Source organism: Oncorhynchus kisutch, linkage group LG17, assembly GCF_002021735.2.
Source record: "Oncorhynchus kisutch isolate 150728-3 linkage group LG17, Okis_V2, whole genome shotgun sequence".
Lineage (NCBI taxonomy): Eukaryota > Metazoa > Chordata > Actinopteri > Salmoniformes > Salmonidae > Oncorhynchus > Oncorhynchus kisutch.
This window is the reverse complement of record NC_034190.2, coordinates 37,691,314-37,704,528: the sequence shown is the minus strand read 5'-3', so window position 1 is coordinate 37,704,528 and position 13,215 is coordinate 37,691,314. Positions and strand designations below refer to the sequence as shown.

Below are 13,215 nucleotides of genomic sequence, written 5' to 3'. Positions count from 1 at the left end.
CACAAGGCTTCAAATACTAACACTGCTTGCATTGTCACTCAAACAATATTTGAAGATGCATGGAACTTGTCCTCTTTTATGAGAGGAGATCTAGATGATGATAACACTAGAAATGTGCCTATTTATTTTACATTAGTCAATTTAAAAAAAGAAAATTGCATTTTTATTTTGTCTGTTTTTATTTCTCTGTCTAAATATATTGGCTGGGTGTTAATAGTTTAACAAGTTTTATATTGTTTACTGTAACCAGTTTTATATTGTTTATTGTCGTCCCTGAAGCACTCAATCATGTTCAGAAAGGATCCAGAGAAAACTAAACTGGTCACCGAGAAAGGCACCATGTATAGCATCACCATGGAAAGGTAAAGTAGCCCGTTTATTTATTGTCTGAAAGTGTCAGTCTGTTGTTTTCAATTATGTAATTAACATTTATCATATCTGAAAACAAAATTACATCGAAATATGACTGGATAAGGGCGTCTGGTAAATAACCAAAATGGAAATTTAAACTTTAGCCTAAATATAATTTGATAAGTAGGGGTTATTTATTTGAATTTGTTCCTCCATTTCCACAGCAACAATTTGTTTATATTTTTATTCACTTGAAGCATATGCACATGATTAGGACGATATGATTATTGAATTATGCTAATAAGTGATTGGGCCTAGTTCTCACATTTCATACGCTGCAGTCACATTTATTTCACATTTATTATATTCTGTTTAATGTGACAGTTTGTTTTATAATGTTTTCTATACAGCAGACAGCCTTGAGATCACCTTATTAGGCGTTATCTGTCCTCAAGCTCAGCCTCGCCTCCTGCAAGGCTGGGTGGGTTATAGCCTACAATATTGTACACGCGGGTCTGGTTCTGGCTGGCTGTAGTGTTGCGCAAACTTGGAGGTTCGAGACCGCTTGTGATGTTGTAAAATACACGTTGGAAGATGTAATTGGTGTACGAGGAGGGTGTTGAGCACCCATGGTGAGTTATTTGAATTGGTATTTTCATGGATAGAATTTAAAACACTTTTTTGAGAATCTTAGACAGCCTAATACTCCAGTCATGCGAGAGAAAAAAGATTTGCGCACGGGTTCTAATTCTGGGTTTCTCACCCCACCAGTGCTCTGCTATCGTGGTAATAACGTACTGTCAGTTCACCGTCCTTCTGCCTCCGATGTTAAACGTAGCTTAGACCCAATTGTCATGCTAAAGAGCGCGGTGTCTTTCCTTATTTCATAGCATTCTCACCAAATGTGGTATTAACGCTCTCCCACAGTGTTGGGAAAGCTACTCTGAAAATATAGTTGACCAATTACTTAACACTGGCAGAAGTTAAGCTACACCAAAGCTACGCTTAAGAAAATATAGTTTACTTAAAGGGGCAATCGGCAGTTGTTACATCCATTTTTGGACTTATAAATGAATGATATATTGATTCTTGAAGAATATAACTTATAAATACCTAATGAGCTCAGTTTAACTGTCATACCCCATCAGAACCCCAAATATAAGCTTGTTTTACTCCAATTTTAGTAAACAAAGTAAATATAAACAAACACTATATATCCCCAAAACATGGTTATAACTATAATTTTGATATCATTGATGGTCATTCCCTGCATCCATAGCTCAGCTTTTTACTGAAACAGTATGCTTTGTTATTGTTTCTACTGCTGATTGCCACTTTAACTAACATTACTTTGAAAAGCGAGTTCACTACATCCAAACTACTTTACGATAAATTATCATATCTAAATATAAAATGTCCTAGTGTAACAGTATAACTTTAGACCGTCCCTCGCCCAAACCCGGGCGCGAACCAGGGACCCTCTGCACACATCAACAACAGTCACCCACGAAGCATCGTTACCCATCGCTCCACAAAAGCCGCGGCCCTTGCAGAGCAAGGGGAACTACTACTTCAAGGTCTTAGAGCAAGTTACGTCACCGATTGAAACGCTATTTAGCGCGCACGGCTAACTAAGCTAGCCTTTACACTAGACTACAAATTTTGCAAGAACAGATTTCTCTGGAGTCAGATGTTAATAGAATGTGTAAATTGTCCTATTGAACACACAAACTATGTTTCAAGTGAGAATTAGGAAAGAAAGGAAATGTCCTACTTCAACCATATTTTAGTGTGTAGTTCCAGTAGTTAGCTACACCACTACATGGCAAAAAAAGTCATTAACTACCACCAAGCTACAAAATGTATTTAATTACAAATTAAACTACTCACTACTCCCCAACACTGCTCTCTCATCACATCCATTATCTGGTCCCTAGTTGGGGATTTAAAGGAAGGATAGCTCTGGAGCTACAAGGTTGAACAAACAGAGACACATCAGTTAGTCAGTTAGCCTAACAGATTAAACTGGTTCAGTGTTCAAGGCATGACCCCAGTGTACCAATGTATGACTCTCATAAGGCCCCTAGCTATGGATATAACCAAAATAATGTAAATTATCAACATTGGAGCTAATAAGGCCCCCTACTAACCTGGTTTTCCTGATAGGTTTCCTTTCATGTACCAAACAGGCTCTGAAATGGAGGTGCCCTGTATATGCTGGATGACTGTATATGGTACAGCAGTATTCTCCCTGGGGTGTTGGAAAGAACACACTGTTGACAAGACACAGTAAAAACACTTGAGACACTGGGCATACTACAACTTGTAGCCACAACATACAACATTGTTACAGTTTTAATGACTCTCACTCACTTAAATGTGACAGACACTGGGCATACTACAACTTGTAGCCACAACATACAACATTGTTACAGTTTTAATGACTCTCACTTAAATGCGACAGACACTGGACATACTACAACTTGTAGCCACAACATACAACATTGTTACAGTTTTAATGACTCTCACTCACTTAAATGCGACAGACACTGGGCATACTACAACTTGTAGCCACAACATACAACATTGTTACAGTTTTAATGACCCTCACTCACTTAAACGCGACAGAGAAATATAAACATATTACTAAAAAAGATGTATGTCATGTTTAATACATACAATGTAATTAACATCACAGACAATGTAATTAACATCACAGATGTAGAATTCACATTTTGAGAAAAAAACACCCGCACTGACATTTTTCTTCTCTCTGCCTCATGGCAACGTGTAGAATTGCAGGAAATTAGCTTTAAAACAGCAACATTTTATCTTAGCCACATGTACACCTGTGCACAATCGAGAGGACCATCCTTTCTTACAAACTCTGCTCAGCCTGTCTTTCTCTCTTCTTTCCATTCCCCCTCCTCCCCCTCCTCCTAATTCTTGGATGATTTTCATGACATCCATCTCGCTTGTCTGGTCTTTCTGGGTACAACTTGAGAGGGACAGCCATTCTTACAGGCTCTGCCTCAGTCTTTTCTCTGCCTACTGTCCCCCCTCCTCCTCCTTCTTGGACAAAGTTCATGATGTCCATCTATCTTGTCTTCCCTTTCAGTCTCCTTTTCACCCCCCTCTTCTCCTCCTTTTGGGATAATCCATATGTCTGTTGTCTTCCCTTCCTGCCCCCGCCCCCCCCCCCGCCTACAGTGTGTCCACAGATGAGATAATGCAGATGGAAAAGGACAGAAACATCAATCATTGCCATGACAACAGCCAGGCTACGGAGGACAGGGAGCGGGAGAAGCAGTTGGCCAGGAAGAGGCTCTATGTGGTCTCGGCTGTTTGCTTGGTCTTCATGATCGGAGAGATCCTGGGTGAGGGGTAAAATGACACATGACTATTGGTTAGCCTGTCGATTAGTTAGTCAGGGACTCTATGTGTCTGTCAGTCAGCAGTCAGTTAGTTAGTTGTTAGTCAGTCAGTCAGTCAGTCAGTCACTCAGTCACTCAGTCACTCACTCACTCACTCACTCACTCACTCACTCACTCACTCACTCACTCACTCACTCACTCACTCACTCACTCACTTCTCTCTCTCTCTCTCTCACACACTCCTCTATCTGTCTGTAGGTGGTTACTTTGCGGGGAGTCTGGCGGTGATGACAGACGCCGCCCACCTGCTGGTAGACTTCGCCAGTTTCATCATCAGCCTGGTGTCTCTGTGGCTCTCGTCCAGACCCGCCACACGCACACTCAGCTACGGCTGGCATCGTGCAGGTGAGACCATCATCCCCATCATCATTGTTGTCATCATTGTCATCATTTGTCTTTATCGTCATTATCATCATCATTGTCAATATTATTCATCAACATCATCACCTTCATCTTCGTCATGATCATCATTATCATCATAATATGCTCATCCTCATCATCACTACCATCTTCATCAATAATCAATACTTGATGTATCGCAATATCACGAGCCAGCGAATGTTGAAAGCTACTATAAGCCGTCGATAGTATACTCAATGCGTGTGCTTTATACTCTCACATGCTTTCTGGAACAAATAAGTTGAAGTGGAGGGATTTAGTATGTCTATAGAAGAGCATACCTAATGGTTGTTTTAGCGTTGTGATTGTGTATCTTGGTCTTTACAATAGGAACCTGACAAATCATACTTAAAAAAAATCACATGCATCAATTCCCTTTCAGGTGAATAGTACCATGGTTCACTTTTCAACGGGAGTTTTGTAAAACTTGGCTACCCGTGTCTCTTATTGGAGACCGTTCCTCTTGGCTCTCACTATGTGGTACGTTTTGTGCCGGGGACTGCTGGCAAGATCAAATGGGTTTTCCTGCATCTCTTTACTGTCATATATCTGTCCATGACATTTCTATCATTTCTATCTCTGCCTTTCCCTTGATTTAAACATGATGTGTTCTCTTTTTCTCCTCTCCTGTGTGTGTGTGTCCTCTCCCTCTATCCTCTAGAGATCCTGGGCGCTCTCCTCTCGGTGGTGACCATCTGGCTTGTGACAGGTGTGTTGGTCTACCTGGCCGTGCAGCGGCTCATCAGAGATAATTACGAGATCGAGGGGACCATCATGCTCATTACCTCAGGCTGCGCTGTGCTTGCAAACATCATGTGAGTCCACCGACCCGAAACGCTGCCCATTTTTTCACCATTCATGAACTGAAATGTTCGTAGAGACATTCAATTCCATACATGAATTGACTTCTAATTCATCTTCTGGAATTGACGTGGTCTGCTGTTACCATGACTAATATAGTGTTTACAATTGACGACTACTGATGACAGACAAGCTAAGAAACTGACGTGGATTGCCGTGGGTTTTATTCCCTGTAAATAGTATTTTCGGGTTGTTAACGGTTCCCGCTTAGGACTAGATATTAGTGACTCACAAGTGAAAATCAAACCACAATATGTCACACTTTATTCGGATAGTCTGTATTTTCATACTATCAACAAACTATCTGTTAATAAGCAACTGCTTGCTAAGGTTACTATTGGGGTTAGGGTTAGGTTTATAATAATGGTTAGGGTAAGGGTTAAGGTTTGGGAAAGGGTTAGGATAAGTGTTAAGGTTAGTGTTAAGGTTAGTGTTAAGGTTAGGGTTAGAACTACGTTTAGGGTTAGCAGTAATTAGTTGAAATATTACTGATAGTCTAGATAGTCCATCTATAGATGCTCTACAGACTATCCAAATAAAGTGTTTACCCAACAGTAGCAAGTAGATGTGACAGTAGCAAGGATATACAAGTATTGTCATGTAAACAGCCTACAGATATCTTCCACAAACTATCGGCCTATATCGAATCTTCCATTCCTCTCAAAAATTTTAGAGAAGGCTGTTGCGCAGCAACTCACTGCCTTCCTGAAGACAAACAATGTATACGAAATGCTTCAGTCTGGTTTTAGACCCCATCATAGCACTGAGACGGCACTTGTGAAGGTGGTAAATGACATTTTAATGGCATCGGACCGAGGCTCTGCATCTGTCCTCGTGCTCCTAGACCTTAGTGCTGCTTTTGATACCATCGATCACCACATTCTTTTGGAGAGATTGGAAACCCAAATTGGTCTACACGGACATGTTCTGGCCTGGTTTAGATCTTATCTGTCGGAAAGATATCAGTTTGTCTCTGTGAATGGTTTGTCCTCTGACAAATCAACTGTAAATTTCGGTGTTCCTCAAGGTTCCGTTTTAGGACCACTATTGTTTTCACTATATATTTTACCTCTTGGGGATGTTATTCGAAAACATAATGTAAACTTTCACTGCTATGCGGATGACACACAGCTGTACATTTCAATGAAACATGGTGAAGCCCCAAAATTGCCCTCGCTAGAAGCATGTGTTTCAGACATAAGGAAGTGGATGGCTGCAAACTTTCTACTATTAAACTCGGACAAAACAGAGATGCTTGTTCTAGGTCCCAAGAAACAAAGAGATCTTCTGTTGAATCTGACAATTAATCTTAATGGTTGTACAGTCGTCTCAAATAAAACTGTGAAGGACCTCGGCGTTACTCTGGACCCTGATCTCTCTTTTGAAGAACATATCAAGACCATTTCGAGGACAGCTTTTTTCCATCTACGTAACATTGCAAAAATCAGAAACTTTCTGTCCAAAAATGATGCAGAAAAATTAATCCATGCTTTTGTCACTTCTAGGTTAGACTACTGCAATGCTCTATTTTCCGGCTACCCGGATAAAGCACTAAATAAACTTCAGTTAGTGCTAAATACGGCTGCTAGAATCCTGACTAGAACCAAAAAATTTGATCATATTACTCCAGTGCTAGCCTCTCTACACTGGCTTCCTGTCAAAGCAAGGGCTGATTTCAAGGTTTTACTGCTAACCTACAAAGCATTACATGGGCATGCTCCTACCTATCTCTCTGATTTGGTCCTGCCGTACATACCTATACGTACGCTACGGTCACAAGACGCAGGCCTCCTAATTGTCCCTAGAATTTCTAAGCAAACAGCTGGAGGCAGGGCTTTCTCCTATAGAGCTCCATTTTTATGGAACGGTCTGCCTACCCATGTCAGAGACGCAAACTCGGTCTCAACCTTTAAGTCTTTACTGAAGACTCATCTCTTCAGTGGGTCATATGATTGAGTGTAGTCTGGCCCAGGAGTGGGAAGGTGAACGGAAAGGCTCTGGAGCAACGAACCGCCCTTGCTGTCTCTGCCTGGCCGGTTCCCCTCTTTCCACTGGGATTCTCTGCCTCTAACCCTATTACAGGGGCTGAGTCACTGGCTTGCTGGGGCTCTCTCATGCTGTCCCTGGAGGGGGTGCGTCACCTGAGTGGGTTGATTCACTGTTGTGGTCATCCTGTCTGGGTTGGCGCCCCCCCCCCCTTGGGTTGTGCCGTGGCGGAGATCTTTGTGGGCTATACTCAGCCTTGTCTCAGGATGGTAAGTTGGTGGTTGAAGATATCCCTCTAGTGGTGTGGGGGCTGTGCTTTGGCAAAGTGGGTGGGGTTATATCCTTCCTGTTTGGCCCTGTCCGGGGGTGTCCTCGGATGGGGCCACAGTGTCTCCTGACCCCTCCTGTCTCAGCCTCCAGTATTTATGCTGCAGTAGTTTATGTGTCGGGGGGCTGGGGTCAGTTTGTTATATCTGGAGTACTTCTCCTGTCCTATTCGGTGTCCTGTGTGAATCTAAGTGTGCGTTCTCTAATTCTCTCCTTCTCTCTTTCTTTCTCTCTCTCGGAGGACCTGAGCCCTAGGACCATGCCCCAGGACTACCTGACATGATGACTCCTTGCTGTCCCCAGTCCACCTGGCCATGCTGCTGTTCCAGTTTCAACTGACCTGAGCCCTAGGACCATGCCCCAGGACTACCTGACATGATGACTCCTTGCTGTCCCCAGTCTACCTGGCCATGCTGCTGCTCCAGTTTCAACTTCCACCTGACTGTGCTGCTGCTCTAGTTTCAACTGTTCTGCCTTATTATTATTCGACCATGCTGGTCATTTATGAACATTGAACATCTTGACCATGTTCTGTTATAATCTCCACCCGGCACAGCCAGAAGAGGACTGGCCACCCCACATAGCCTGGTTCCTCTCTAGGTTTCTTCCTAGGTATTGGCCTTTCTAGGGAGTTTTTCCTAGCCACTGTGCTTCTCCACCTGCATTGCTTGCTGTTTGGGGTTTTAGGCTGGGTTTCTGTACAGCACTTTGAGATATCAGCTGATGTACGAAGGGCTATATAAATAAATTTGATTTGATTTGATTTGAGTTTGAAGATTCAATGTTGCAGTAATGCATCCAGGTATAATGCTTTATAACTTGTTGTAAGCCTATATGAACATTTATAATGCCTAATAACAAGGCTTTTAATATGTTATGTCTTTCTGAACGTCCTGTGGGCAGTATGGCTTTCACCTTGCACCAGTCCGGGCATGGGCACAGCCACGGGGGCCTCAGTAGCGGGCACAGCCACAGCCACAGCCACGGCAACAACGACAAGGGCAACCACGGTCACAGCCACGCGGTGAGTGATAGGCACGGGCACAGCAGCAAAAGTAACCACTCACACGGTAACGGTAACCAGGAAAACCATTCCCATGGAAACGGCGATTTGGAGCAGCATGGTGGGGTGGACGTTCAGCAGTATGAGTTGTCGGAGTCACGACCTCAGGCCAATGCCAGCGTGCGTGCTGCCTTCGTGCACGTGGTGGGAGACCTGCTCCAGAGCATCAGCGTGTTGGTCAGCGCCATCATCATCTTCTTCAAGGTCAGTGGTGAGAGAACAACTGGGGTGATATGGGAGGTAGTGGTCAACTGGGGTGATGGTGGAGATAGTGGTCAACTGGGGTGATGTGGGAGATAGTGATCAACTGGGGTGATGTGAGGGGTAGTGGTCAACTGGGGTGATGTGGGAGATAGTGGTCAACTGGGGGGATGGGAGGGGTAGTGGTCAACTGGGGTGATGGGAGGGGTAGTGTTCAGCTGGGGTGATGGGGAGATAGGGGTCAACATTGGTGATGGGAGGGGTAGTGATCAAATGGGGTGATGTGGGAGGTAGTGGTCAACAGGGGTGATGGGGGAGATAGTGGTCAACTGGGGTGATGGTGGGGTAGTGGTTAATTGGTTTCATGTGGGAGGTAGTGGTCAACTGGGGTGATGGGAGAAAGTGGTTAACTGGGGTCATGTGTTAGGCAGTGGTCAACCGGGGTGATGGTGGAAATAGTGGTCAACTGGGGTGATATGGGAGGTAGTGGTCAACTGGGGTGATGGTGGAGATAGTGGTCAACTGGGGTGATGTGGGAGATAGTGGTCAACTGGGGTGATGTGGGAGATAGTGATCAACTGGGGTGATGTGAGGGGTAGTAGTCAACTGGGGTGATGTGGGAGATAGTGGTCAACAGGGGTGATGGGGGAGATAGTGGTCAACTGGGGTGATGGTGGGGTAGTGGTTAATTGGTTTCATGTGGGAGGTAGTGGTCAACTGGGGTGATGGGGAGAAAGTGGTTAACTGGGGTCATGTGTTAGGCAGTGGTCAACCGGGGTGATGGTGGAGATAGTGGTCAACTGGGGTTATGTGGGAGGTAGTGGTCAACTGGGGTCATGTGAGAGGTAGTGGTCAACTGGGTGATGGGGAGAAAGTGGTTAACTGGGGTCATTTGGGAGCAGGGGCGTTCGGTGACATTTAAAATGGTTTAGGCTACTACACGATACTCAAATTTTCCCTATACCTATCATAAGGTTGCTACAACCTAGCTTATGAATAAACATTTACAACTTAGGTTCACAGGTCAAGAGACAAATTTGTGTAATCAAGGTGACATACAGTGACACATTCATTACCGTCTTGCACACTCTTGCCTGCATCTAGCTGATCTAGCGTGTTATCATTAGTCCAACAGTTGCAAACGAGAGTTTCTATTGGACAAATTCAGATATGTTTTGTTCCGTTTGCTTCCATTTAAGACACATTTTTCAACAGAATCAGAAGAATGAATATACCACTGATCACACGCAAACACAGTTCACTTTCAAAGCAGCCACATGCAAACAGCATGATCATGATCATATTGCTCGTTGTATAATTCCTTCTCGCATCTACGCACTCTCCTCCTTTCTCCATTCTTGGCTTGTGGACAGCACAACAGCTGTCTGTGACCAGGCGAAAAAACCTTTCCAAGCCAAACCTTCATATCATAACCATTAACCGCTACCCACAGCTTACATCATTGTCACCATATTAGCTAACGTCATAGTCAACATAGCTACTAGAACTAACGCGTTAGTAAACCTGCTCCAATCATGCTAGCTAGTACAGTCAGCAAGCAATTTAGCAGTTACACCGGTGGCCACTGTGGCAATAAATTAATAAAAGCAACAAAAAAATAACACAAAATCTCTCTCTCTCTCTTACAAATAAATACATTTGTATTTATACGGAAACTAGCTGTCCTCCGGCTACAACATGGTGCTACCCTACAGAGTGCTGTTGAGGCTACCATAGTCGTTCATTGCAAAGCAGTGTGTTTTAATCAATTATTTGGTAACGTGTTTAAAAATAAAATAAAATATTCACTGAGGAGAATGGTCCTACCCTTCTTCCTCTGAGGAGCCTTCACTTTGTGGGAGGTAGTGGTCAACTGAGGTGGAGAGGGCGATGGGGTGAGGAGATTAGGGCCGAGGGAAAATGGGCAGGCTAGATAAGGATGTTAGTGTTGACTCACTCTCCCTGGCTTTCGTAAGATGTAATTTTGATCTGATCATTTAGATAGCTGAATACTCTGCATTAGAATGAAACACAGTAGTGTCCCAAATAGTGCCATGACAATATTAGGTATTTAGTCTAATTTCATAGTTTCAGTTAAAAGTCCTTTTGAATTTGCATAAATGTAGCATAAATACTATTGAAAACTCTCATCAAAACACAATGAATCAAGCAGTAATTGATGGAAGATCCATATACTGTAACTACTATTTCTAGTTAGCTACGTTTTATTATAAATTGTTGACTATCCACTTCGCGATTTATTAGCTTGCGCAAACAAATGAAGTATCTCTGCAGTACATAATGTACCACTCGGTCACAGAAGTTTACAGGTTCATTTCACAGTAAACCCAGAGTGACTTTTAGACTCTTCCCCCTCTTCCTTCCTGTGTGTGATAATCTCTCACTATCTTCATGTGCTGAGCATGCACCCCCGTAGGCATTAAAATCTATCGCGTCATGTTCCCAAATTGAACTTTTGAGCATGGTGTATTTTTTTGACTGACATCGTGGCAATTTTCAATATAATTATCCCTTTTATGATGCTGTACGAGCACAAACTTTACGTGTTTCAATGTGCGATTGGGACGTCATAGATTTCCTCAAGTATGTCTTGACTAAAGTAAAATATATTGGGGGGAAAAGATGTAAAGATAATGTAAGATAATGCTCCCAAGTGGCACAGCGGTCTAAGGCACTGCATCTCAGTGCTAGAGGTATCACTACAGACACCCTGATTCAAATCCAGGCTGTATCACAAACGGCTGTGATTGGGAGTCCCATAGGGCGGCGTAAATTGGCCCAGCGTCGTCCGGGTTTGACCCTTGTAGGACGTCATTGTAAATAAGAATTTATTCTAAACTGACTTGCCTAGTTAAATAAAGGCAAAAAAATATATAATATTAAACTATGTAATGATTATGGTCCTTAATCACTCTTTCTCTGATTCCCACAGCCCGAGTATAAGATAGCTGACCCTATCTGTACGTTCCTGTTTTCCATATTTGTCCTGGGAACCACCATCACCATTCTGAGAGACATCCTGATGGTCCTCATGGAAGGTAAAACATGGAATTCCCTCTAACATCCCTGTTTCGGTATTATGTCAAAGTGGCCGTCTTACTATAGACTAGGAATGACTTATATTGACGACAGCCACGAGGATATGTTTTTGCGCAAGAGTTGATTATTGTAACATGTCTAAAAGGGACCTAATTTGCCAAACTTTTGTGCCTAGTCCCTCCTCTGTGCGTGTGTGCGTGTAATGAAATCCATATCTTTCCCTCCCTCTCGATCTCTTCCCAGGCACCCCAGCTGGAGTGAAGCACGGTGAGGTGAGGGATCGGCTGCTGGCAGTGAAGGGGGTGAAGTCTATCCATAGCCTCCATATCTGGGCCCTGACTATGAACCAGACGGTGCTGTCAGCACACGTGGCTATAGGTGAGTGTAGCTGGACCAGGCTGTCAGTAATCTACTGTTATGTTACATCTCTCATATATAATGATGATGATGATGGCTTTATTGTATTCATTACTATTTATATTTGTTTGCCATATATCAGAGTATTACACTTTCTCTGGAAATACCACTGCCGTTTTCACTATCTATGACTTGACTTGATCAGACCATAGTGACTTGCAGAATTGTGATTCGGTCAGTGTCATCATACTTGCATTTCCCTTTCCCTCCACAGATGACTTAGTGGATGCCCAGCCAGTTCTAAGGGAGATTACCCAAACTTGCTTCTCCAACTACAACTTCCATTCAGTCACCATACAGCTGGAACAACAGGCCGACCAGAAGCCTGGGTGTAGCCTGTGTGACGACCCCAAAATATAGACGTCTGTTTGAGCCCATGGGAGAGGCCAGGAGCCCAGAGGAATAAGCTACCAAACCCGGATTTAGTTGTAACCTGGACAGGCTTTTGGCCAGTGCTTGACTTGGCCAGGAACATGCTGGGACTGAGTTATAGCACCTCACATATTCTACTGCTCGAGTTTCTGCACCTCTTAGAGAATATTGGCTTAAAATATTCAGTGAAAATATTTTTTAAGTAATACTTAAGTTGTTTTTTGGGGTTATCTGTACTTTACTTTACTATTTATATTTTTGACAACTTTAAGTTTTACTGCACTGCATTCCTAAAGAAAATAATGTACTTCTTACGCCTTACATTTTCCCTGACACCCAAAAGTTCTTGTTACATTTTGAATGCTTAGCAGGAAAGAACAATTGTCTAATTCATGCACTTATTGAGAGAACATCCCTGGTCATCTCTACAGCCTCTGATCTGGCAGAATCACTAAACACAAATGCTTCATTTGTAACTTATTTCTAAGTGTTGAACTGTGACCCTGGCCATCTGTAAATTAAAAAAACAAGAACATCGTATTGTCTGGTTTGCTTAAAATTAGACATTTTAAATTATTTATGCTTTTACTTTTGATACATAAGTATATTTAAAACCAAATACTTTTAGACTTTTACTCAAGTAGTATTTTACTGGGTGACTTTTACTTTTACTTGAGTCATTTTCTTTGATGGTATCTTTACTTTTACTCAAGTATGAAAATTGGGTACTTTTTCCACCACGGA

The 13,215-nt window shown here is 42.8% G+C and overlaps 1 protein-coding gene across 2 annotated transcripts; it reads left to right on the top strand.

Moving 5' to 3' along the window:
* Positions 1–209: 209 nt before the first annotated feature.
* LOC109908483 (zinc transporter 8-like) lies at positions 210–13,009 on the top strand. Of its 2 annotated transcripts, none has more exons than XM_031793769.1 (8): positions 210–362; positions 3,562–3,728; positions 3,984–4,130; positions 4,846–4,999; positions 8,262–8,625; positions 11,576–11,681; positions 11,926–12,060; positions 12,314–13,009. In XM_031793769.1, exons 1-8 carry the CDS (start codon positions 289–291, stop codon positions 12,457–12,459), a joined length of 1,293 nt encoding a protein of 430 aa, XP_031649629.1. In that variant the 5' UTR covers positions 210–288; the 3' UTR covers positions 12,460–13,009. The 2 variants fall into 2 exon arrangements, with proteins under 2 accessions (XP_031649629.1, XP_031649630.1); XM_031793770.1 differs by lacking the exon at positions 210–362 and adding an exon at positions 845–983.
* The last annotated feature ends 206 nt before the right edge of the window (positions 13,010–13,215 follow it).

What these genes read in the sequence shown, in the direction of transcription:
- LOC109908483 (XM_031793769.1), top strand. Translation starts at nt 289, where the DNA reads ATGTTCAGAAAGGATCCAGAGAAAACTAAACTGGTCACCGAGAAAGGC. An exon ending in CATGATCGGAGAGATCCTGG is followed by an intron (nt 3,729 to 3,983) that starts GTGAGGGGTAAA and finishes ATCTGTCTGTAG; the next exon opens with GTGGTTACTTTGCGGGGAGT. An exon ending in CTACGGCTGGCATCGTGCAG is followed by an intron (nt 4,131 to 4,845) that starts GTGAGACCATCA and finishes TCTATCCTCTAG; the next exon opens with AGATCCTGGGCGCTCTCCTC.